This window comes from Phalacrocorax aristotelis, chromosome 4, assembly GCF_949628215.1.
Source record: "Phalacrocorax aristotelis chromosome 4, bGulAri2.1, whole genome shotgun sequence".
NCBI lineage: Eukaryota > Metazoa > Chordata > Aves > Suliformes > Phalacrocoracidae > Phalacrocorax > Phalacrocorax aristotelis.
In genome coordinates this window covers 54,690,297-54,717,212 of record NC_134279.1, presented here as the reverse complement: position 1 = coordinate 54,717,212, position 26,916 = coordinate 54,690,297, and the positions used below count along the sequence as shown (strand labels likewise).

At 41.0% G+C, this 26,916-nt stretch overlaps 2 protein-coding genes across 33 annotated transcripts in view; both read left to right on the top strand.

The window, feature by feature from the left end:
• The window catches only part of CWH43 (cell wall biogenesis 43 C-terminal homolog), a 32,216-nt gene extending 22,535 nt beyond the window's left edge, over positions 1-9,681 (top strand). For both annotated transcript variants that reach the window (XM_075091505.1, XM_075091504.1), the window contains 4 exons: positions 1,846-1,990; positions 2,640-2,701; positions 3,736-3,891; positions 5,410-9,681. In XM_075091505.1, the coding sequence (XP_074947606.1) occupies positions 1,846-1,990; positions 2,640-2,701; positions 3,736-3,891; positions 5,410-5,497 (451 nt within the window). In that variant the 3' untranslated portion in view covers positions 5,498-9,681. The remainder of the gene's footprint in view (positions 1-1,845; positions 1,991-2,639; positions 2,702-3,735; positions 3,892-5,409) is intronic.
• DCUN1D4 (defective in cullin neddylation 1 domain containing 4) overlaps positions 1-26,916 on the top strand; it is a 201,164-nt gene that overhangs the window by 148,415 nt on the left and 25,833 nt on the right. For 4 of the 31 annotated variants that reach the window (XM_075091518.1, XM_075091521.1, XM_075091522.1 and 1 more), the window contains exons 1-4: positions 14,569-14,625; positions 24,143-24,213; positions 24,510-24,709; positions 25,140-25,179. In XM_075091518.1, the coding sequence (XP_074947619.1) occupies positions 24,529-24,709; positions 25,140-25,179 (221 nt within the window). In that variant the 5' untranslated portion in view covers positions 14,569-14,625; positions 24,143-24,213; positions 24,510-24,528. Of the gene's footprint in view, positions 1-14,338; positions 14,505-14,568; positions 14,684-14,860; positions 14,919-14,958; positions 15,071-15,195; positions 15,390-24,142; positions 24,214-24,509; positions 24,710-25,139; positions 25,180-26,916 lie in introns of those variants that run through there. The other 27 variants (XM_075091531.1, XM_075091532.1, XM_075091520.1 and 24 more) reach the window with 22 other exon arrangements.

Here is a 26,916-nt window from a genome sequence, read left to right as displayed (position 1 = left end):
TAATCTTAAAGGTCTTTTCCAGCCTAAATGATTCTGTGACAGTGTTGAAACAGCAACAAAAATACCCATTCAGTGATCTTCTCGCTATGTAAAACTGGAAATATGAAATCTAATCTCTGGATTCTGAAAGGAAGAATTATATCAATAACTCAAATACGTGATGGAAAAGATTTCAGTTCTTTACTTTAAAACAATGTCTTAATTATTTATGTGTAATGAATATTAATAAGGGATAGTTTTGTGGTGCTCTGTGTAGCTGTATTTTCTGTTTTATTTTCTGCAATATCTAGCACGTTTGTGGTAATACAGTAAGATTTGGACTTCTTTTTATATTTGCTGTGATTCATGGAGAGGCAAATTTATGGATTGGGTACAGATTATAATACAAAAAGAAGCTGCTCAGAAAGCAGTAGGTACTCTCATTATCCCATACTGAGCTTCCCGATTTCCTTCCCCTGCGTAGAAGCTGCACTCCAAGCATGCAAATTGTTTATAGATTTCCCTTTTACTAAACACATGTAGTTGCCAGAAAACACTCCCAATCTGAACTCTAGAAAGGAATTCCATTTTCTGCCTCATACAGATGAGGAGACTTACCTCTCCAAGAAAGATTGTTGCAGTAGAAGAAAATAGCACTGTATTCCCCCCTCACAAAGAGATGAGATAAAGATGAAGGAGGAAATAGGAGACATGGGAAATGAGTTCCAGTTAGACTGTTTTGAAGTGAATGAATTTGTAATTAAATGGCACGTACAACTGCTTGTTTTAAATCTTTTTTTCATCTGCTGCTTAGGATGACATAAACTGAATAACTAGGAATTTTTTAAAAGACTTTCTAAAATGTGGGAATATAGCAATGTCTCTGTCATTTTAAAAGAAAACCATCTTCTGGAGAGGTGTAATTCTGGAAAGAGCAGCTCGCTGAGCAGGCAACGTCACGTATACGTAGGTCAGGCCTCTATTTAAATGGCAGGCGTTTTTTGTCTCCTGTTTGTGTGCTCTTTCTCCCTAATGCATTTGCTTCAGTCAGGAGTACTGCTATTTAGAAAGCACAGCAGCATTTAGATTCTTGTTGTCTTTTGGGATTACAGATTCCAAAATCAGCTCCCTGTTTCAATGGTATTTAGCCCAGTCTACCAAGATATAGAAGAGAACACGCTTTGCACAACTGTTTAAAGCTATTGACATGAAAAATCATAGAAGGAGAACTATCTTTACATTATGTTATGACAAATCCAAAGGCAGGGAATGGGATCCAACACCATATTTTACCAGGCTCCACTTATGCTATTGCTTTTGGTCATGTTGGAACTGTTGTGTAAATCTTGTTAAAGAGATGCAGAATACCTGCCAAATGTAATTAAGCAGTGCTAGTGGGATGACATAGCTCTTAAGTTATATTTCATAAGTTATGTGACCCAAACTTTAAGACTGTATTAACCATGATCTGTCCATCATAAAAATTTTGTTAGCATGTGAGCTCTTTGTTACGCACCATTCTGCACTAGCACAATTAAATTTCAAGTGCAGGCAGAGATAAAGCCTCAGACAACCAAAGCATGCACTTTCACATTTTCTAGTGATGAGATCAGTATTAAAATCAAAGCTGTAATAGAAAAAGTTTTTCCTATAATGGTAAGAAGGAGAACCTTAATTACACCTACCATGACCACGTGGCTTTTGTCAAGCATAGTGATCATTTTGAATCAGTGAGCTTTCTGTAAACTTTCATACTCTCTAATGCTGAGCGATAAAAAGGCGTCAGATTTGTTTGTTTACTATTTTATTGCACAAAGATTCTGTGCTAAAATGTATATATGTTTAAGTCTTTTCCACTTCTTTCAGAGAGGACTTGGACAGAAAACTCCAGGCTATAGCTGTTTCAAACCTATTGAAGACTAGCTCTAAGCAAGTTGTATTTCTAGGATATATCACTTCAGCTCCTGGATCCAGAGATTATACTGAATTGATAGAAAATGGAAATGTCCAGGTAATGTAAAAATACTGCTTCTTCTAACAGTTAGAGGTAATATGTATTTGAAACATTCAGCTTAATATTTCAATTTGGTAACTTAGACGTATAAGAAAATACATTCACGTTTTCAAATACAGTCTTCAGCTACCTGACATGTTATAGAGAAGGTGGAGTTACAAGAGGCAATGGACAGCAGTTGCCACAAGGGAAACGTCAGTTAAGTAGCAGAAGAAAATAAATAAATAATCGCAGTTAGGGTTGTCAAGCATTAGAACAGGGGCCCAGAGAAGTTGTGAAATCTCTGTCCTTGGAGATATGCAAAAGTTGGCTGCATAAGACCCTGAGCAACCTGCTCGAAGTTACTTTGAGCATGGGGGCGGCAGTGGGTGACCTCCAGACGTCCCTTCCAACCTCTAATACTGTGATTCTTTTGTTTTAAAACTGACTTCTGCAGTTTGGTTTTCTGTCAGGAGATGTCAAAAAGTTGCTGGATTTGTCTGTGCGTAACAGTGTTTTTTTTCCTTTCTACCTTACTGCAATGTTTTAGGCAAAACGTTTTTCTGCAGCAGGTTTACACATTGGCTCTGTTACTGACTTAAAGCCTACCCATGAGGAAAGCTTGCCTTATTTGTTTGATTTTTTTTTTTTTTCCTTTCACTCATAGGATATTGACAGTACAGATCATGACAGATGGTGTAGCTATATTATGTATCGCGGCGTAATAAGGTATGTTAAAGTGGATCATTTATTCATTGGTTTTAAATATCTTTATGTCAATCAGTTTTACACCCTTCTGTAGGTTATTGTGGCAGAGTCTTATATCCCTAAACAATTATGTATGGACAGGTAGATATATCATGAAGTAATGTGAAACATCAATCTCAGGATGAACTGGTGTATTTCTGAATGTAATTTACAAAGACGGTGTTACAGGTTTCATCCTGTGTCAAAAGCCTTCAGATCTAATCTGCTTTGGTAACATAAACCTAGTTTTTTTCCAAAGCTCTGGCTTTACAGCTTCATTCTAAAACATGAAGGCTAAGCCCTAATTTGTATGTGACACAGAAGATCAAATTTTGAACTATGATTGTAGGGTTTGTTGAAGCAAAATGCTGATCTAATCCAGCCAAGCTTTATGCTGGATTTAGTGGAAACTTTAATTGTGTAAGCCCATATTGAAGCACTTTCCTCTGCTGGGACCTATGCACTCCATATCTTTTAATACCACATTGCTTGTAGATCATTCTCTTGGTGGTGTATGTACCAGAATGGAATTCAGCTTATTCTGAATAAATTGCAAATTCTGCAGTGTTCTCAGGAGTAAAACCAGTAAACTAGATAGCTGTCTTAAGTAACAGTATTGAGAAAAAAAAAAAAAAGGCAACAAAACTCCCATTTGCAATCTAATTTTTCTCATTACTCGTTCCATTATGCTTGAGTTCCTTTCTTGAATGTCAAAATCTCTTCAGTGAAAAGAATTGGTGAGCTTATACCAGTATGCGTATACTAAAACTGTAATTTAAAAAATAAGTTTCTACATCTAGAACTTATTTTTGTTGTCAAAGACTTAGGCTTTCTCGTGTTTTCTACTTGTGACATTGTGTTACAGCGCTCGTGTTTATAGAGCACTTTAAGGTGAAGAAATGGAAAGTTATGTTGATAGGTTAAATAACAACTCTTAGAAAAAAGAGACATGATTAAGAATCTGGTGAAATTGCCTTGAGTTATTTCTTCAAACTAACTCTCCGTGTATCTGATAGGTTGGGCTATGCCCGCATATCTCATGCTGGTTTAAGTGATTCAGAAGTCCAGATGGCCAAATTTAGGATCCCAGATCACTTGGATAGCTATGTTGACAATGACAGAATTGTCACTGATCCCAGCCAAGTTCCTGAGGACATCCATTTCAATCCCAGGTCAGTGTATCTCATAAGAAATGAAAGGGATGATGCACATGACATCTTGTAGAAGTCTAGGAACAAAACTGTTCTTAAAGTGGGAGGCACTGGTCAGTACTGAACTGAGCAGCAGATAAGGAGGCAAGAACTTCTGTTTTGTAATTCCATTTTTCTTACTCACTTGGCATGTGCCTTGGGAAAACCAGTCTGCTGTGTCATAGCATAAATTGAAGGTAATGCTTATTTCACCCAGGTGATTAATTTCTAAGATTGTTTGGTAGGGGTATTTACCAAGTGATGTGGTGACTCACTTCATAGATAAGAGATCTCCCATGTTTCTCAGCACTTTTGAGGATCACAGTCTTAATGTACTGTTACTTAGAACACAAAATATCATGTATAGGTTAAATACTTCTTGCATAAGCATTTTAAAACATAGGATATAACTGGAGCAAAAATTAAGGATAATGCCTGAGGCAGTATGTTATAATTGTCAAGAAGAAAAAAGGGCTAGGTTTTTACATAAAAAGTTATTTATTTCTACAATGCTGTCATTTTTTCACTGGCATTGCATAAGAAAGAGAAATATGGAGAAAGGTATTTATTCTACATTGAATATCAGTGGAAGAGTCATGAAGTTTGAGATAGATGTTGCCACAGAGAGACAATTTCCAGCAGTGCCATATTTACTACTTCTAACATGCATAATACAGAATATATTAAGTTCTTACATATGCCTAACAGTTGAGCTTACTCACTTTTTATCTACCACTCAGTCACTGGCCTCCTGTCTAAGCAGGAGTTTGCCCAGTCTTTTCCACATGATCAAACTTGCCTAAAGTTAGCATTCACACTCATATTTTTCTCAGTTGATTTCAGCGCAGAATATTTTTCTTGCCCTGATTACTTTTATGTCTGCCTGTAAGCAGAAAATATTATACCCATTAGGAATAAGTTTAACTTTTTTCAATTAGCTATAGTTATTTTGAAGTACAATGGCACTGCTTTTAAATGCTATTTAGCACTGATATTTTGAATAAGGAGTACAGTTCACTTTTGCAAATCTATCTACCATAATAGTCAGCAGTCAAAACTTTCAGATTTATATATGGCATCAATAATTACAATTTTCACCATAATTTTCAAAAGTAAAATGTGCAATGTTAACAACAGGGTTGAGTATTTGGATACTGGGGGGGTTAAATTATATCTCCACTGAAGTCAGTAGAAAAAACTTCAAGAGCATAGGATTTAACTAGGTAAAAACACTGCTCACCTTTGTCAGCTGGAGTTCCGTTTGTAGTGTCCATGGCTTTAATCCAATCAGGGTAATTAAATGTCTCCATTATACTTAGAGACCTCTAGTTAGATAGCATACATAGATTATGAATTATATGTAAGAAGGGTTGTGGCCTGTGTCTGAAATTATCTAGAACATTCAGAAGAAGTGTTAATTATACTGTAGTACGTGTATGATTTAATTGCATGGATTAAATCATGTTGTAATGGTTTTGCTTTATTGAATATTTTTCTTAGGTTTGGATCTTACAGAGATGGACATAATTATGAGCGTATTCATCACTTTCATATGAGCACTCCCAAATACTTTAAACGGACAAACTAGAATGAGAAAATAACATACCGTTGGGACCAACAGGGAGAGTTTGTTGCTTGAAACTGAATCAGCAGCCAAAAAGACTACACTGTTTAAGGGTGAGCAGCTCCCATGCTGCATAACACTGTGAATGTCTGTGTAATAGCTGGTGACTCTTTTTCTTTAATGAGTTGTCATCACTGTGAGAGAGGGAAGACTCATGCATTTTGATAAACCAGTGTCTACCCAGGCCAGATACCTGCTTTGTACGCAGCAAAGCAAGGGTGGGAATTTGCTTTGGCAATAACTCCAACTTTTTTGAAGGTATCCTATATTTTGCTGTTTCAGAGTTGAATGTTGTCTATCGACCTTTTCTTCAAGGTCTGGGTATGACCCCTTTCCTCTCCTAGGAGCTCACTGGAACAATCGTGAGCAAGAAGTTTCAGCTGACTTCCTGAGGATGACTGAGGAAAGCAAAATAACGCGGTAGTGTAGGTAACCTGTTGATACATGCCACACCTTGTAGTCCTGCTGCTATTGCAATAAAAAGGTTGGCTTTTGGTTTTTCAAAATAGGAATGGGACTAGCATGTTTCTTCATTGGGAGATATGCAGTAACTACGTGTTTGATGCGTGCACATTTTTTACTTACTGAAACAGTATTTACATCGGCTGCTATTCCACATTTGATTCTTAAATGAGTTTTATTAGAACAATTTGCAGATGATTGGTGTTCATAATATTGGCGAAAAGACTGTGACTTTTACAGACTTCTATTTTTAACAAGGCATTAGACACTGCAATGCTTTTACAAAGGGAAGAGTAAAGTACCTCGGAATAGTTATTGTTATGAGACAGTTAACACACCGCAGAAGAATTTTTTAAAAAAAATCATGCTTGACATGACAAGGCTTTATTTAAAATGAACTGTAATAAAAGAAAAAAAAATGCATTGTTCGTTTGCTAGCACTACACTTTTTAGTGGGACGAAATAGAAGTGAGGCTTTTTTTTGGCCTAGGCAGTGAACTACCTACTATGTAACACACATATAACACAATGCACAGTGTTTTCTCAGGGTCTCTTGGCAATGTCTTGCATATTTAACTCCTGATCCTTCAGTATATGTGCAGAGCTTCCCTTAAAAAATGAGGACCTCTTCAGTGTGGGACAAAAATGTTTTGTGCTTGTGAGAAACATTTTAGATGGTTTATTTAAATGACCCTCTCATCTTGGAAACCACATTTGTGCTATTATTTAGTACTGTGTGTCTTTCTGGTAATACCAAAACATACTGTTACTGAAAAGAATAGGACACGTTGCAGGAAAGAGGTGGGTTTTTTCGTCTCTCATTCTCCACCATGTGCTTTTGAGAACAGCTTCAGCATACTCAATTTTATTGTTTCTGTATGCAAGCAAATACAGGATGTGTCTTTACCCAGCGGTTCTTGTTCTATGGAGTCAGGTAACTGCTGCCATCACCAAGCCTGTCACTTTGTCCTGTTCTTCCCTTATTTTTAGGACTGTGTTATTGAGAGTGAAACACTTCACTGATCTTTGTGGACGGAGGATATTTGAAAGGCACTTGAGGAATATATAGCCACCACAACTTCATCTCAGACAGTATTAGAAAGCCTGACTTTGTTAGTTACAATTAACCATCTATTGTTGAACTAATTTACTTCTCACTTAGAGGTGCTGTGCTTGTCTTTACAAGCCCAAGGAATTATAATTAAACATACCAGTTTAGATATCCTTTAGGAAGGATTTGAAATCCTCTGAGCTTGTTCTCTGTATGACTCTTCAGCAGGACAGGATAAATTAGGTTTCGGAGTGATGGAAGGGACTTTCTTTCACTTTCAGCAGTTTTCTTCTGCAAACAGCAGTAGCCCCTGTCTCTCCAACATTGCACAGTGGCTCTGAATATCCTCACTTTGCAGCATGCTTTCATGCTAGCCCTGACACACATCAAGCCACAGGTTTGCTTTTCCATAGCCTGTACAAAACATAACATTATCTTGCCACATTACCTAACATTCTCCACAGGCTGACTCTGCAAATCCCTTGTAATGTGAGCAGTTTATTCATGTGAGATGCAGGAAATGATACAAAAAACTTGAAAACCCCTGATTTTTTTAATAGTTAAAAATAGAATCAGGGTATTTTTCAAGAAGTCGGACACCAAAGCGTGACTTGCATAACAGATCAGACCATATATCATCTCTGTGTGTTGTCTTCAAAGTCTGTGAGCACACTTGAATGGATTTTCACAGGATTTAGAAATGTTCATCCTATAAGAAGAGTTCATGTAGACATTGACAAAATCTGGAGTTTGAATATTCTCTTCTTCCCAGTATCTTGTGTAATTTGATGTTGGTGGATCCATACCTCAATAATGCCTAATATCAGAAAACACTGTATGCGAATGTAATGAATAGCAAGTATTTGTTGACATTTGCATTATTTTATCAGAATGACCATGAACCGTTTGTATACTGCTTCTGCTACTGTGGTTAGAATTGGGAAGCTAAAACTACACCTTGTTTGTCCTTGAATTTGCCCATTGATCTAATCCACCTCTATCTGGTTTAGAAAAATGTGCAGTACCTTTCTCAGTTGCAATCACTGTATTTCAAACGATGAAAGAAATGTGCTAGAACAGGTCCTGCTGCAGGGGCGTGTGACTAATCTTGCTGTTTTCTAATCATATTCTCTTAATCTCAGCTTTCATAAGGTAGTATGTTATGAAACAAAGTTTGTGGATATCTGTAACTACGCGTTCAGAGGCAGCATGAAAAGATAAAATGTATGAAATAGACATTATTTTCTAAAGGTTTGAGCTCTTCCTGGCAGTAAAAGGTCTAGATTATATATATCTCTGATTTCTAAATACTGTGTATTCTGTTGTACTCCTAATTCCATCCACTCTGACATTCTGTGCAGGTCAGTTAAAGTTTCTAGGAATATAGAGTAAGAGACAGCAGTGTATCAGGAGCCTACCAGTGTGTACCTCGGAATAAGAAAGAAGGACTCTAGGTAACATATAAGAGAGCAACTTCTGAGAGTAATTGTACTGGATTGTTCAGCAGGGTGGAGACTCAAGGCTCCTCCTACATATATATTCCTGCTTTGGGGCCTTGCCTCAGGCATTTCTATGTGTGTTGTAAGCTCAGCTTCAGGAGCAGTGGCTCTGGTGTTGTCACAGAGCACTCTGAAAGCTGGGAGCTGCAGTTCAAGCCTCCTGGGCTAAGAAAGTCCCATTTTTAAAAAAGGGTGCTGCAGCTACATCTTACTAAACAAAATTTGGGCACACCCTTTGTTTTTTAACTGGAGTTGATGTTACTGAAACAAGTCGGGTACAGCGTAGGTGTGCAGGTGACCAGCTCCCACATGTCTCACTGAAAAAGGACTCAGGAAGTGGTGAGGGAGCTTTGTGGCCCCAGACAGAGGTGCTGGTTGTTTTGATGCACCTCCAGAGTTCAGGTGGAAATTCTGAGCTGCTCTCTTAAGCTTGGCTTCTTAGAGCTACCTAATTATGAACTAAGCAGATTTTAAAAAAACAATTTCAAACTGAAGCTGAAAAAAACTAGAAATCCAATTTAAGGAACTAGATATGAGCTACAAACAGCCCTGAAACATGTTTTTTTGTCATGTATGTAAAATTACATCCGTTTGCAGTGTGTTAAAAAAGGACCCTCAGAAGTCATACATGCCCAGAGCAAGTGTAACAAAACAAACGCTTTTACTTAAACAAGGAGCACAGTATGAGTCCATGGGACAGGGCAATTAAAATGAGCTGAATTACTTAATGAGGAGTGGTTTGAAAGAAGTTATATAACCTGCAGCTGCCACTTTCTGCCACCTGAGGTCCTCTTTGATCCCCAGTCAGTACTGTTCCGCTGATACCACCCAAGAATAATGCACGGTTGGGCGTTTCATTGTAACTCTGAGGGTGAAAAAGCTTTCCAGAAGCGTTATATAAGGTTGTGTGTATTGACTTGGGTGTCAGTTACTTTTCCATATCTGCAAGTGATTTAGAACTGTGATTGTTGGGCTTCTGGTAGACAATTTGTTACTTTTCTTACGATGCCCTGTACTGTGTTTTGTTGCTGCTTTATCGGCTTTGTTAATGTTAAGCAAATTCTGCTTTGCTAATGTTTTTATTTTCAGTACGGTCCCCTTCCCCCTCCGACTTGTAAAGCATGTAATGGTTTGTGATTCTGGTGCCTAAAATTAATTTTCAAGCTTGTTTCTAAGCAAACCAGCATGAAAATGACTGTGGGAATGATAAACTCCCAATCAGTGCTGAACCTGTGTGGGCCTTGCTGCTCCAGCTGCTCCCTGTAAGTCAGTGGGGCGTGATGGGATTCATCTGAGGGTACTTAAAGAGCTGGCTGATATCATAGCAAGACCTCTCTCAGTGATTTTTAAATGCTCCTGGGGAATTTGGAGAGGTCCCACTTGACTGGAAGCTGGCAAATGTTGTCCCAGTGTTCAAGAAGGGCAACAGGGATGACCCTGGTAACTACAGGCCTGTCAGTGTCTTGTCTGTTCCTGGCAAAATTATGGAGAAGATTATTATGGGAGTTATTGAAAAATACCTGAAAGACAATGCAGTCATGGGTCCCAGCCAGCACGGGTTCATGAGGGGAAATTCCTGCCTAACAAACTTAATTTCTTTCTAAGACAAGCTTACCCACCTAGCTGACCAAGGGAAGCCAGTTGATGTAATGTTTTTGGACTTCAGTAAAGCTTTTGATACTGTTTCTCACAGTATCGTCCTGGATAAAATGTCCAGCATACAGCTGGATAGACACATAATGCAGTGGGTGAGCAACTGGCTGATGGGTCAGGCTCAAAGGGTCATAGTAAATGGGGTTCCATCAGGCTGGCAGCCGGTCACTAGTGGCGTTCTGCAGGATCCACCTTGGGGCCGGTACTCTTTAATGCCTTCATAAATTACTTGGATGCAGGACTGGAAGGAATGTTAATTAATTTTGCTGATGACACAAAACTGGGAGGAGCTGTTGACACTCTTGAGGGCAGAGAGGCCCTGCAGAGGGATCTGGACAGACTGGAGAGCTGGGCAATCACCAACCATATGAAGCTTAGCAAGGGCAAGTGCCGGATTTTCCTCCTGGGGCACAGCAACCCTGGATGTACAGACAGACTGGGGAATGAGAGGCTGGAGAGCAGCCCCACAGGGAGGGACCTGGGGGTTCTGGTCAATGGCAAGCTGATCATGAGCCAACAGTGTGCCCTGGCAGCCAAAAGGGCCAACAGTGCCCAGGGGTGCTCTGCTCTGTGCTGGTGCGGCCTCACCTCGAGTGCTGTGTGCAGGTTTGGGTGCCACAGTACATTAAGGATATAAAGCTACTAGAGAGTGTCCAGAGGAGGGCCATGAAGTTGGTGAAGGGTTCAGAGGAGGAGCTGTATGAGGAGCAGCTAAAGTCACTTGGTTTGTTCAGCCTGGAGGAGAGCCTGGAGGAGACTGAAGGCAGACCTCATCGCGGTCTGCAGCTTCCTCACAAGGGGAGGAGGAGGAGGGGCAGGTGCTGATCTCTCTGGTGACCAATGACAGGACCCAAGGGGATGGTAGGAAGATGTACTGGGGAGGATCATGTTGGATATTAGGAAAAGGTTCTTCCCCCAGAGGGTGGTGGAGCACTGGAACAGGCTCCCCAGGGAGGCAGGCACAGCACCAAGCCTGATGCTATTTAAGAAGCAGTTGGACAACACCCTCAGACACGTGGTGTGAATTTTGGGGTTATCCAGTGCAGGGACAGGAGTTGGACTTGATGATCCTTGAGGGTCCCTTCCAACTCAGGACATACTGTGATTCTATGATTTGAGAGATGCAGTGGCTTTAGGAATTTGGAGTCTGAAACCCTGTGGAAACAGAGGGGATCCTCCCTCAAAGGCCTCTTCTACACTATGTTTCTGATAGTGAAGAAGATAAAACTAAGTAAATGGCTCCTCTTTCTCAAGGTAGCCAGTATTTTTCACAGACTGGTGGTGGTTTTTTATATGGTTGCCATTTTCGCTATCAATTAGAAAAAGCAGCGCAAACAATGAGTCTTCTTCCTTAAAAAATAACAAAAAAGCCTGTGGTTTTAAGTTCCATCTAGCAGTGTGTAAACTAGCCGATTCATTTCCTGCCCTCCAGTTCTTGGTTTATTATTCCTCTCCTGTGTGTTGATGGGAGCATTTGCACATATGTGTAGTGAGCCAGGTCAGGGTATTAATCTGGCTGGGCAAACGAACGAACGAACGAAACTAAAAAAAAAGTGTTGAGGGTTTTTTTGTTTGTTTCAAGGTTTTTTGTTTTTTGGGGGGTGTTGGGCAGTCTTGCTCTTTGATTACGTTGCTATCTAGCTGTCTAAATGGTGGCACTGGCAAAAAAGAAAGGATGCCAGGATGGCTAGGATTAAGAGGCTGATGCTGGAATGGCTTAAACTGTCTCTGTCTTTGAGACAGTGCTTGATCAAGCATGACCCGGTGGATGTGCTCTATGCAAACGAGGTATTTCTGTGTTTTGTAAACTCGTACTTCAGAAACAAAATACAGGCATGATTACTTGGCATCTGCCAGCCTGGAGACTTGCGTAGTAGTTTACAACTAGGGGTAACACAGGGGATATTTATACCTTCCTTAGGTTAGAGTGAAGGTGCATGTTGTAATGGGCCATGTTCTCGTGGGGCAGGGCTTTTCTGGCTGAAGCGTACGTTCCCTTGTTTAGCAAGCAGAAGCAGAAAACAAAGTCCCTTTTGTGCTTCTCTATGGATTTTTTTGCAGATCTAGTTCTGAAGGGTCAGAGACTATACTTGTGCATTCAACTACTCAAAAATATTTTGAACTTTTGTTTGTCAAACTGACAGTATTATTTGCCTTACGCTTACAGATAGCAGTAGTTATGGAAGCTATAGTCTAAGGAAAGATTTATAAAGCCAAGTAGTATCTTTCTTCTTAGACTAATATAAGTGGGGGAAGGAAATGCAAACACTTCCTTGGGTCCAAATGGCTTCAGGTACAACCAGATGGGTTTGTTTTTCATGTGCCACCTTTCTTAGATCTGTATCAGTTTACAGCCACATAAGGCATGGGAGATTTCTTTTTGAATACCTTTTTTATTCTGAACAAGCGGTCTATGAGCTTTTTATGGTCAACGTGAACAAACAGTCGCCCCTAAAGGAATTGTTCCTCTCAATCCAGAATTAGAACAGATCAGATGAATTGCAACTCAATGGTGCCCCTATTGGGTATATGAGCTTGGGATGACACGCACAGATGTGAATGTCTGGCATGTGGGATGTTAGAACTGCCCGAGAAGAGAAACCTAGCTTGTCTGCTTTACTCTGATATAGATCATTATTACCCTTAAAGGTGGTGGTGTAAAATATATGACAGTTGCTAATGTAAAGAAAAGATGGTGCAAACAGGAAGATACCAGAGATAGAGGCAGGAAGATCTACAGAAATAATTTCAAGGACTTAGCGAACAAGTAAGAATTTCAAATAATGGGGCCTTTCATTGCTATGACATGGTCATAGTACATGACTTTTGAAAAGAGAAATAATGTTCTTATGGACTCCATCTTCTTATCTGTAAAACAGGCAGTTGAAAACATAAGATGTTGCACTGCAAAATAAATCGGCTGCACTTGCACATTCTGACTGGCTCACTGAATAAGGCAACGGTCATTAAAAAGTCCATAAAAAGGTCCAAACATGCGTGTGACCAATTAATTCAGGGCTGTATGATAATGCATTGCTCCAGAGAGACAATTACCTTAAACCTGGCACTTCTTCAGTTCTGAGTCCTTGACTTTCTTTTAACTTAACCTCCTAGAGGAAGGGTGTTTTGGTGTTTTTTTTCCATGGGTAATTTCTTTCTTAATAATCCTCCATTGTGCACGGGCGATGCTGCAGCAGTCTTTTCTCTGCATTTCAGCACCGCGTAGGGCAAGGGAAGGCCGTTATCCCTGAAAGTAGGCAAGATGCTGAGCTCACAGGCTAAGCAGCGATGACCTGCAAGGTGTCCTCCTCCGCCACGGGAACGGGGAGCTCTTTCCCTCTGTGCTGCAACGTGGGGAGAGGAGAACGGGTCCATGTGTGGGGAACAATAAGTAGGGGGAGGGAGGTTGTCTCGTCTACCTGCAGGGAGCTGCCATCGGCCCCCGTGTCCCCCCGCTACCCAGCCTGCTGCCGCCCTAACGTCGACCTGGCGCTTCGATGCCCTCAGCCGGTGTTGGCGGGCTGCCATTTTCCTCCTTAGGGAGAAACAAAGAAACCTTTCTGCGCCGGTGGGTGATTCGGCTGCCCTGAAGTTGGGTTCGCGGAGCAGAGGGAGGGCGGCTGATAGCCCAGAAGCTCCCTTCGCCTGCGCCGGCCGCGGGGACGGGGCGGCGGCTGCCCCGGGCCTCGCGCTACCGACGTGCACAAGCACTCCTTTATCCGAGCGGGGCCGTACGAGGCTCGCGACCTTTCGGGCACGCGGAGGCCGGGTCTTGTCCCCACAACCGGGGGACCGAGGAGGCGGTGGGGCGCAGGCTGCCGCCCGTCCCCTCAGGCGCGCGGACCGCCGCCGGAGCACCCCCGGGGCTGAGGTGGGGAGAGCGCGCTACCGCTGTACCGGCGTGCAGGGGGGAGGCGGCGGGACCCACCCCCAGGCGGCAGGGCCGTACTTGCCCGCCCTCGGCGGGGCGGGGCGCGCCGCCCTCGGCGGCCCCGCCCTCCGCCACGCTTACCCAATCGTATCAGAGCGTGGGCGCGGCCCTCGGCCCCCGTAGCCAATCAGAGCCACGGGCGACACAAAGTGGTGTTCTTTGCACGCGCTTTCAAGGCCAGGAAATACTGGCATCGGCGAAGCCCAGTCAGAGCGAAGGAGGGTGGGGTCGGCGCGGCCTTGAGCCCAATAGAAGGTGGGGAGGGGGTGGGGAAGGCGGTGTGAGGCAGGCAGAGGGAGAATGGCAGGAGCCTCGCGCAGTAGAAGAGCAGAACGTGCGGCCTCCCCGGGCATCCCGAGCCAATGGTCGCCGCCGGTAGGCGGGGCGGGAGGTGTCCGTGCTTGGGCTCTGTGATTGGGAGAGGGGCCGAGGGAGCCGGGCCGGGCCGGGCCGTCTGTGCGCCGCACGAAAATGCACTCGGATGCCGCCGCTGTCAGTGAGTAGCGGCGGGGCCGGGCCGCTCGTTCCCGCCCACCGGCCTGGTCGTTCTGCCGGTGGGCACTGTCTCCCGGGTGGGGCGGCTTCTCCTCACCGAGGAGCCTCGGGCGAACGCGTCGCCGGGGCTCCCGTTTGGCGGGGGAGGGGGTCAGGCCCGCGGGCGCGGAGGGAGGCGGTGCGCGCACCCGGGGGCGGCGGGGCCCCGCGGGGCGGGGGCGGGTGAGGGGGGCGGGGGCGGCGGGGGGCGCTCGGAGGGTGTGACGCAGTTTCCCCGACCCGACTCGCGAGCGGGTGAGGCGGCAGCCAGCCCCCGTTGCCCGGCCGCGGGGGAGCCGGGGCTGCGGCGGAGGAGGGGGGGCGCGGGGTGCGGCGCTGCCCGGCTGCCTCGCTGCGCGGGGGCGGTTTAATTCAGCGGATTGCGGCGGGCCGGTGCCGGAGGAACGGTGTGTGGAGGGGAGGGGGGAGCGCGGCGCACGGCGGGAGGTGGAGTCTGTCCGCCTCGGGGGCCTGTGGCGGGGGGTGCGTTGGGGGACTACAACTCCCAGCAGGCACTGCGCCCCCCACGCCCCCGCGCCGGGGTGCCGGTTGCAGCCCGGTGCCCCGCGGCCGGCGCCGAGCGGAGCCCCCGGGGAGAGCGGGGACACGGCCCGCCACGCCCTGCCCCCGCCTGGGGCAAGGCCGGCTGGCTGCGGGGCAGGAGCGCGGCGAGATCGCGCCGCCTGTTTTGGAGGAGCGCGGGGAGGGCTTTGTCTCCGCAGGCTGGTTTGTGGCTCCGGTTTCACAGCAGGCGGGACCGTATGCTATCGGCGGGAGGGCGGGGGGGATTGCACACCTTCGTGGGCGTGGGGTAGCCGTGGGGTTAGTTCAGCCCGTCCCCGTCCGCTGGAGAGGTGAGGCTGTCATCCCGAGCACAAAGCTCTCTCGGCAGAACCGTGTTCCCGATTCCTGTGAAATCTCCCAGGAACGTGTCCTCGCTGTGCGAGGAGTTGCAGCTCTGGGACACTTTATTGCTGCAGAACTTGCTTATGGGCAAGATAATGAAAACTGAAGCTTTGATTATAACGTTAATGGATGATGGTCTGACTTTTGGACAAAGTCCTGTGAGCAGTTATGGAAAGAAATGCTGCGTAAGGCCTGGATTTTCTTGAATCCTCCTGTTTCTCAAAATGAGACGGGAGCAGCCTGATAAAGGCTTTAACTCAGGAGGCTATATAATTTCTTTGGTGGTTCTGGTTTGTTTTACCTTTATGTTTAGGGATCATTATACGTTGGTGGTTAAGGCTGCCATTAAAGCCGAAATAACTGCCTCATGTTGGAAATGGAAGGATAATTATTCTAGAAAATGCCTTCTGTTCAGTGTCTTTTGTCATGTGCCCTGTCCAAAAAAGGTGCAGGTCTTCATTACACACATGTAAGCTGCGGCCACAAGTATTCTAATGCTCCATCATGTAGGTTGTTAAGACTATGTAGTAATTTTTTTTTTTTTTTTATTTCTCTGCGGAAGACAAGAACAGTACTGTTGCTCAGCCTTCAGCTGTTACTGGCTTCTCTTTAAAAATGTCCCTTGAAATGACTGAATCTTCCACCTCAATACTTTTTTCTTTTTTTTTTTTTTTTGGCGGTTCATGGCTTTCTACATATGTTATTTTAAATAGGTTTGTTTTCCTAAATTAAGTAACGTCATTATCTGTAGGTTTATAGTAGTGGGGATTTTTTCTCATTGATTCAAATGCTTGAAACCATAAATGTTCATAGCATATCTTTACACATACAGAAGGTGACTTATGATTGTTTCTTGACTGACCATTTTTTCTGAGCCTTCCTAGATTCCTATCTGTAATTATGACATAGACTCCATTAATATATTTTTACTCAGTCTCAGTTTTGCTTTCTGAGGCTGAATATACACCTTTCACATTATATGAGAAACATAAACTTTCCTTTTTTTCTGTTGCAAACGTTTGCTTAGAAGTTTCTTGCAACTCCAGTAACTATAATTGGAAATGTCTTCTCCGTGCAAGGCCATGAGTTAGACAGGTCTTACTCTTACTGCTTCTCTTCATTCTTTTGTATCAGGATGAGATTTCATTTGTGTAATTGCAGCACTTGATTTAAATTTGTTTTTGTCTGAGTAGTTTTTGTGGTCGCTTTAAGTGAATTATTAATCCTGTATTTTCTTTACCTTTTCCCCCTTTACTTTAGAAATACTGAAAACGAAGACTTTGGGCTTTTTCAAAGCATTATTTCCTAGTTTTGTTTGTGTCTTCAAGCAGAAGAGGAAAATTTGCTGAATTTGTCTGGCCTGTGCTTGCCAAAAAGCATTGCACTAGGAAGTATGGCACACCCTATGGAAATGTACAACTCTTGTAACCAATTTAAATATTAGAGCATTTAATAGTGTGGTTATTTCTTCTACAATAAGTAAGGCTACTAGCAAGCTTTGAGCAGAACCCTTATTTTAAATGTGCTGGTATTTTTCTTATACTGTCCGATTAAGTTGTTGTGTTTAAAATCACAGGTCTGAGGTTAAACAGAATTTCTACTTTTGGCTTATAAAGAGATAGAAATAACTACCAGTTTGCTCAGTGTTTTTTGGATATGTATAGCTGTGTATATATAAAAATATATACATATATATATTGTTGTTAGAGCCTACAAGGCTTTAGCTTGCCCTGGGGAACCAGGTGGTGTGATCCATGCTTCTGTGTCACTTGATGCAGATGTGTGGCTGCACAGACCCTGGGACTCTGTCTACTGCAGCTGCCCATTAGCTGTAGATTACTGCTTCCCTTGCTCTACTGGTAAAATGGTTTGTAGGAGAACTTTCTAATCCCCTCAGCCAAATGTATCTGGGTTAGCACTTGTCACTTACTTAAATTGGCTAAACTGACAGGGTTGATTTGTTTGCCTGAAGTGGATTAGGGAACGCGCCCATGACCTCTGCTGCTGGCAGACCTGTGGGGTCTGTAACTTTTGGCAGAGAGGAAGAAGCAAACAGCTGGGGCAGTAATGCTTTTGACTGGCATAGCTGTTTCTAGGCTGTTGCAGATCCATCGTGATGTATACCAGATCTGCATGGTGCTGGATACCTTAGTAGCACGTACTTGACAGGATTGCATTTCTGCTGAATTAGCTAGAGCACGAGATACAAAGTTTTTATTAGCTTTATGCCCTTTGTAGGATGACAGATGACACCTAATCTGGCATGAAGTTAAGAGTAGTGCTGGCAAGCAACTCTCAGGCCATAGCAGCCAATGATGCAAAACTAACTCACTGACGCTTTTTTGAATTAATTTGATGGTAGAGTAAGAGTTAGGCTGGATGAACATTTTGCATTGAGTCAATGCAATCTCTGTGTTTCTGCCTCTGCGCTTGTCAAGTGCAAAGTGGGTGTAAAATTTGTTCTGTATTAAATGCTTTGTAGCTCAATTTCCTATGCTCTTGAATTGTAGACTGAAAGAATGTCTGTAACATGGAATCACTGAAATGCTGTTTGATTTGGTAATACACGCTTTAGAAATAGATTTAAATTGTCTCTAATTATCCACTGCTTTTACTCATTCTTTTCCAGTTGTGGCTGGTCACTCCAGCTTTATTATATTCTGGAAGGAATCTCCATTATGAATGCTTATCAAATACACTCAGTAGGAATGCAACTGGTATTTGCAACAACAGAAACAGATGTTTTGCATCAGAAATACACTTTGTGTTAGGTCTTTTCTACAAAAAACAAAACACCCAACCAACACCAACACCTGCCCAACAAAACAAATCCCCCAAACCCCCCATGAGCCAGTGTGCAGGGGTTTTTATCCTCTATGTTAGTATAGCATACATTAGCAGAGCTCTTACTTGTTCAATTTAAAGTAAATGGAAATGCATTCAAACTAAAGTAACAGTTACACAACTTTTGCACTGCTTAAATTGCTCTAAAATTCTTAATGAACTTTAAACTGCAATAGCTCTTTTTGTAAACAAGCCTTCATATCAGGGTACTTTTTAAATACCTAGGTAGAATAAGGATTTGCTCTTACGGGCGAAAAAAAGATTAATGCTTTTCTCTATCTATGTAGCATGCAGTAATTTTAAAATATTTTGTTGCAGATAGAGTGAGTGACTGATTACACATGGTAATACCAAGTGTTAGAGTTGAATATGAACATCTACCTTAAAATAGTGTGGTCATTTCAACTGCATTTTTGTGATTTTTTTTTTTTTTTTTTTTAAATAACACACTCTGTGTTTTGCTTTGGAACACTTTAGGCTGTTGTGTTTGGAAAATGTACAGAAATTTGTGACTGTGGGTTCAGATACCACTGGTGTCAGCAGTAGCTCTGAGCTTGGTGTGGCTCTGTATGCACGCGTGCCCGAGAAACGTCCTGCAGCACCATGTCTTCAGCTCTAATGGCTAGCTCCTGTTGCTCATCAAGCTAGGATGGGTCATCCCACTTCTCTTTCCTTGTGATTGCATGTCCTACCGTCCAGGCTGGAACTCTGTTTTCCTTACTTTCCTTACTTTCTGAATCACGCGCTATGTTCAACCCCACCAAATCAAGGGAGACCCTACTTCTCAAGCCTGTTCTTCTCTGCCTCCCCATGCCTGCGTGATGCTTGCTTTCCACGGGGGCTGGGAGAGAGAGCTCTTCTGCAGGCTGCCCCTGCTAAAGGGTGTCGCTGCCGGTGCGGAGTCAGCTACAGCCACATTGGAACTGAATTCTTAATCCTGTCTTTTGACAGGAATGCAGAGTCAGCTCCTAGCTGCTCAGTACTGCAGTTTGGCAGTCTCAGTTTTTAGTTGTGTTGTGATGTTTTTGTGTAAATGAAAATAAAACTGATGCACATCTTTTTGATTTCTGCATTTAGTAAGGAATATAGAAATTCTGCTTCCTGAAAAATAAGTATTGAAGACTTTCACCAAATGTAGGTTTCAGATCTGAACTTCAAAGTTCATAAATCAATATAAATTGTCTTACTGTTAGGGTAATTCTGTAAGTAGACTACAGAGCATGAAATGGTGTAGTTCATAGAAGATTAGATGATTCTTTTTTTGAAGTTTATTTAAAACTAATTAAGAAGGCAGTCCTTTGAGCTATTGAGTACTACTACAAGTTCTTTTCATTTCTATTATTTCAAATCAATTAAATAAAAGTAAAAGCATCAACATTCCATTTTAATTTTCAGGAATGAGTCTGACAAGTATATGTTTTTCTGTCTAATTTTTTTCTGAGAAGATTACAGAAAATTACCCATGATATTTGTAATGAGTCAGGTATATCTTAGCAGTAATTAAAACTACTGCTACGACTACTTCCATACTTAATTTTTAATACAGCGTTGTATCCATAGCATTTATATGGCATGTCTGTCTAGGATAAATATTTTTAGAGCTACTGTTATTGTGAGATTTTTGTACAGATTTTCTGTTTGCTCAGAAAAATAATCTAGAAGCTTTTAAACGAATGTTGGAGGCAGCTGCTGATCTGGTTTAGTACTATTGTTATTTTTTTACCAGGTTTTTAGTAGATTGCAGTGCACCCTGTAGCTGTGTTTTGTCCAAGCTTTGAAGTGATAATTTTGACAGCAGGAACTAGTTAAAACTTTTGTTCAGGCAGGTATGTGTCTATATGTGAGTAAGTACTTAGGTAGAAATACACCTTTTTTTTTTTTTCTTTACTATTAATTTGTGGTTTTATCTGAATAGTTTGGCAACACGTCATTCCCTCTAATCAAAAATTGACTTGACCTTTAAAGTTTTTTCATTTTAAATAGGAAAGTAGAGTATTCAAGTTCAGTTCACCTGTATAATTTGTTTATATTTAAGATACATTGAGTTTTTTGTTTGTTCATTGTGCTTTACAGGTTTGTGTTAATGAGGAGGTGTAGAATGATTTTTTTCCTAGTTTGTTACAGAAGTAAGCCCAGCTAGCTGTTGCTTCTTTTGCCTCTCCATAACTGTCAGGTCCAGAGCATAAGCATTAATCTATAATATTTTAAAAGTTATTTTTAAACTGTTTGCTTTTTACTTTGAAATTGTATATGATTGGGACTAATTGACTAATGCAGACTTTAACATTTAACGTTAAGTGCTAATGATAAACTGCAGACAAGGTTTAAATTCCATGATATTAGGTTGGCTCTGGCATTTCTTTCCTTTCCAGATTCTGGATTTGCAATTATTTTACTCAGATATGGTTTTTTTTCTTTAACTGTTACATTCTGAATTATTGAAAAGTATTTAATACCATTTGGAATTTCTATTACTTCAATCCTCCCTAAAGATAAGCTAACATCTGCATGAAAAAGAATTTAATCAACAAAATATGTACGCTTGTTTGACATAGATCTCTTAAAGTCTTAGCAAACATTCCAGCACATCTCTTTTCAGTATTCATGAAGCAAGCAGGTTTCCTTCTGATCCCAGGTCAATAAACTGTGTGGTACTTTGCTATAAAATATTTTTTTCTGCAGGAAAAAACCAAAATATTTTCAGACCAATTAATGTGCTTTGGAACTCTTGTATTTGGGTGAGAAATAGCTTAATGCATCATGGCTTTCTTCATGTAAAGCTCATACAGCCAGCTGTTGAATGTGTAGCTTCATGTGATGTATCACTCCTCCCATAGTGGGGGACACTTGATTTAGCCTCAAGGGACTAATTCGCTCCCACTTGGAAGGACTCTCCTGTTTCTTGCTCTAACTCTGCTTATCTGGTGTTACATCTCCTTGGTGATCCCATTCAGACCACTGGGGTGGCAGGGTTTGTTAGTTTATATTCTTTGTGGGTAAGACTCGGGTTTGTGGGCTGACCAAGGGGGTCAGGCGGGCACGACTCAGAGGCTGCATGAGCACGTGTGGAGGGGAGAGCGAGCTGTTCCTGAAGCATGCAGTTGCAGCAGTTGTCGAATCACTTGCTTGTCGTGTAAACTACACCATTGTCCCTTTGCTAATTTTCAAGATAGTGTTATTTGAGCCTGGGAAGTATTATTTTTTTTTTATTCTTTTTCTTAAAAACATTGGCTTTTCAATGGCATAGGATGCTTTATGTATCTTCCTTGCAATATAGGGATAGCAAACACTGTGACCAGTTCAGAAGGTGACCTGAGCTGTAATTTAACTTACCTAATTCATCGGCTGCTGCTTGTATTTGCTTTTACAGCACTTACTGTAAAAGAAGCCTATTTTTGGTTTTGGATGATATCCTTACTTTGCAAGCTTCCCCTGTGGAAGACAAAACTCTGGACTCTGGTCTTCCATATTCATATTGTTAAACCAAACCTTGTGGAACTAAGATGTGATGCTTGTTCTATGAGAGCTGTAAAAGGTATTTGTGTAACCCCTCTTAAGTCCATCACATAATTACATAACCTATTTTTGAAGTAACAGCTTAAAATTGTAAGGGTATTTCCAGTGGATGTGCGAAACATACTGGTATGAATGATGTATTCTGAAGTGACTAGGAATGTTTTATTTCAAGGGCGATATAATCCTAATTTGAAAGTATTTATTCTATTATTTTAGATGGTACTGTTAAAAACGACTGATATTAGTTTAGAATAAAATATTTGCTCAGTGTTCTCAGCTTGTTACCTCCAGGTATAACTGGTTTCTCTAAAGACTCATGGTGTTTGTGGATTTTAGACTGAGCAACAGGGGAAATTTTAAAATTCATATTCCAGAAAGCTTAGACTGGCCTGGCAGTTAACAAAATATTTTTTTCCTTTTAATCTTGTCCTTCTCAGAATGGCTTTTATGTTTTGCCCCCCACCCCCCGTCTTTTTTTAAATTGCTTTGTGTTGAACTGAAGGTTGGCTAAGAAACTTGGGGTTGGTTATTGTTTTGTTTTTGCAGAATGGTTCTGCTTAGTATTGTTTGACTAGCAAAAATGGAACTTTACTGAGCACTTAATGCAGGAAAAAATCTAGCAGCCTGTTAAAGATGCATGATCTTCCTATCATATCTTGGTAAGAAGATCTGATTGCCTTTGGCGTCATATAGATAAGTATATCTAAAGTTGGAAGCTCCATCTTTGGCACTTCTGACTTACAGAAATTGTATCGCTGCAGTGGTGGATTGGGGACAATACATTAAGAAATAAGTAGCGATTAGTGAAGTGATATTCTTTAGTGAACATAATAAATGAAATGTATGATTCCTAAAGGTGTCTTTTGAAAATTTTTTTTTTATTCACTGTAACAAGAGCATTCCATAAGGATGTGTGTAACACAGCAGGCAGCTCCTCCAGATCCACCTTTTGACTTCATAGCAGCGTGGTTCACACACTTGGGGATCTGGTATTTAATCAATCATGACTTTTGATTATCCTTAGATTCTGGATCATCTTAAGGGTATTTTGAGAGCATTCATTTGAAATGCTAGGGATGAAAATGTGGGAATTATGATTTTGACCTTTGCATCTTGTATCATCTATTGGGCAAAGCCAAATTAAATGTCTCACACTGGAAATGCTTTAACGCATTAACTGGGTGGCGGCACTAGGCACATACAGTTTTCATGTGAAGAAGAATTTTGCTTGAAATACTTTACTTGTCATATAGTACTTGTCTCTATTTAATTAGAGTGTTTTTGCGCACGAATTCTAGTGGGGTAGCTAATTTAGTTTAAATGGAAATATTGTATAGCAGTTGGCTGTCTTTGGTCCCTGTCAGCTGGTGTGTGTCCAGCTTCTGAGATTCTTGTTGGCTTGCGTGCTCTCTGGCTGGATCACAGTTGATCTTTTTTGTAAATGACTTATTTTCCAATTTTGTCCTCAACACATTTCAGGCAAAAATAGGGGATTTAAAAGAATATAGAAAAATTAGTTTGTCACTTTTTTGCAACTGAAGCAAACTCAAGTGTTTTATTTTTAGAGCATGGAAGCAAAGTTAACATCTATGCTGTGGCTTCTTTTATGAAGTGTCAGAATATTTTATTTTTGGTTTTATTGGCTCTGGTCTTAACAGCTGCTGTATTGTGACCTTTGGTGCGTTGTACAAAAGTCATGTTTCAACTGTGTAAGTGTAGTCCAGTCACTTAGTTTTGCAAGGAAATTAGTATAAAGGCAAGTACGTCTGTATTAATGAAATTACCTTTTTTAAACCCTAGTATTGTTAGTAATGATTTTAGAATGTTGCATGCTACTTAAATTGGTTTTGGATAGGTGGAACAGAAGGACTGGATGGCATGGAAATTATTATTCCCAATTTAAAGGAAAAACATTGTAAATATTTTAATTTTTGTTTTAAAAATATAATTAAGTATATAGCTATAGTTCTTTTTTGCTGAGGGTCATCCATGCCTTAAGAAAAATGTGTATATGAGGGATATCTTTTGCAGATTTCACTTACTGATTCCATTTGGTGTCGAAAATGTTGATGCTGAGCAAGTGTTGAGATGGCTTTTATTTTTCAGTTGTGATTTTATTAAATGACCAGAACATATGAAGATCTTGGTTGCTACAGCTGGAAACCAGAGTTTAAAACAACTTCTCTCTTTTTTTTTTTTTTTCCCCCCTCTAGATTTTCAACTGAATTCTCACCTATCAACACTGGCAAATATTCACAAGATTTACCACACCCTCAATAGGCTGGTAATGACTTGCCATTTTCTCTCAGCAGAATAGCTAGGGCTTTAGGCCAGAATGTTTTGTGATTGAAATAATTAAATTTTTAAACACTATGGCTGCCTTTTTGTATGAGAGGCTGTTGGTTTTGAATCCATTAAGAGATAAGCAGTATTAGTAAAAGGTAAAAGATTATACTCCATGGGTCAGAGTGGAGATTGAGCACTGTTCACTGCAATATTGGGTTTAGATGTTGTCTCCATAGAAGCTTTCCTAGATATATCAAATAATGGTAATCGTCATCGTTATCCAATTTCTTACAGTTCTTGTGGAAAACATTGAATGAGCAAGCTGTCCTCTTACAACCATGCAAAGAGTGAAACAAGATATTTTTTGAAGACTGCCCCTGCTTGTTTGCTGTGCATTTACATTTTGTTTTATTGCAACTGTAGCTGGAAATGCCAATATGTCTTCTGTTTGTACACTGCAAATTTAGTGGAAAAGATACTGCCTAAAAAAGGGGGTAACTTGTTTTCATAATCAGTATTCTTTAGAATAAATATGTGTATTTGTCCATAAGGAAAGCCATTTCTGTGGTAAATGGGAAATTCAATCCTTCTAATGATGTATTTATCAATTGAATTGTTCGATACAACAATACAATATTGCCTGTCCAATGGATAATTATTTCCACTCTTGAAACGTAGTTTGATATGGTTTTGATTAAAAAAATTTTTTAAAAATTATTTAAATAGTATCCTTGAACTTTTTAGATAAATTTGCAAGAGTAACTTTTTAGATAAATATGAACGAAAACACAAAGGCTCTGCAGCCTTAGATAGAAGCTCCTTAAGTAATTAAGATGAATGTTGATATCAAATAAAGGTTAAAAACATTACTGATCAGTGAAGATCACCATCTTGCTTAACTGTATCATTCCTACTCTCTTGCAGAATCTGACCGAGGACGTTGGTCAAGACGATCACCAGACAGGTATTTAGTAGGGATGTAGTAGAAATAGATTGAAACAATTTAAACACGCTTCATCAAAGAAGTCTCTCTAACATAATTGAAAATTATATCTTAGAAAGCTAAGGGGGGTTTTAGAGAACGAGTGCCAGGATTTTTTAAAGTTTTCTTCAAAACAGGTGGTTGGGCTTTTAATTTATCCAGTTGTGAAGGTCTCGCACAGGTTTCAGCAGTATCTCTCATTTTACTATTTCTCAGTGTAAGTACTTTAGAAGACTTAATGAAAAATTTCTCTCACTCCTTGGACTCAACCTACTAGACTAGCAGAATATCTGTGTTCTTCCAGTGTTTGGACTCTTGAAAGAGCATTAGTGAGATCAGAGCAGAAGCAAGACCTCTTGTGGGTATTCTGATGCCTGTCACCGAGTTTAAATGCTGTGCTCCAAACAGTCCAGCGTTTCTCTTGAGTGGTTTTTGATGCAGGTTGTTCCTGTTTCTTGTGCAGATTTTCAGACAGTGTCTAAAAGCAATTTATTAGAACAAATCTGTTTTCGTTCAATAAAATGTCATTATTTTTCAAGGCCTTCATCTCAGGTGCCTGGTATTAGCTTGCTGTCATTCTTGATTCATCAGCATTTGTGCTTTGTGACTTGATATCTTGCAACATTTGTTACCTCCTTTGTGCTTGTTACTTACGAGCTGGCGTCTTCCTTGATTTCTTTTTCTTCCTTCCTTTCTGTGTTTCAGGCATGGTACCTAAGGAGGAGGAAAATAACTTACTGGCTTCAAGCCCTGATCACTCAGCAGAACTGTTCTTTAAAAATGACCATATCTGTCCTACCATCTGTCTCAAAGTTTTTCTCTATCCTGAGGTGCTGGCTGTTTGCTGATGTTACCTTGAGCGCTTAAGAAAGTGGAGAGAGCTGTCAGCTCCTCCTGGAGATTTCTGGGACAAACGTATAAATCTAGCACACTCTCTTAGCCTAGAGCAATGAGAAAAGGTGCATAGGACTGCATTGTTTGGGATCGGACAGAGCTCACTTAGGGCCTCTGTACCTTCCTCCATACTGTGACAGGTGACTTTGTTTCATAGTTAAACTATCTTACCCTAGCCACAGAAGTCTTCTATCAAATATTTTCTTTCAGTGTGGTTAGTGATTTGATACTTGAATTTAGCTGATCATGTAAATGAAAAACCTCTGCAAGAGATTGAGGCAGGTAGTTTAGGACAGTCAGAGCTTTTATTGTCTGTATGTTAGAACTGATGTCCTCTCCCATCTCCTGATGGAGGCTTGGAATTTTCCCCTTTGTGATCCAGGTGCTCAAACTAAACACATACCTACTGATTTCACGTATGAAAATACATTCCATGATCTTTGTTTACTTTTTATCACAAAAAGCTGTTGTGAATGTAAAGCATTGAGGTAGTCCCCTTTTGTCACTGATCAATCAATGAGTAGGCATGCTTGAGGTATTTGGAATTTGTCTTATCTCTTGCTTAGCACTCCTGCCCTAAAGGTCAGTATAAGAAATTAGCCTCAGAGCTCTCATTATCTCTATTGGAAGGTGTTTCAGCATGTTACTAGTTTTGATGAACCGCTTTATACTGACACTCATGGCCTGCATTATGCTGTTTGAATTAAGCTGTTTCAAAAGCTTAAACTTGCCATTGAAAGAGTTTAGGCACAAAATCTCAGTGAAGAGTGTAATTTTTTACAATAGTTGTAAAAGAACCTTTCAAACCTGGACCAAGTGTGAAAT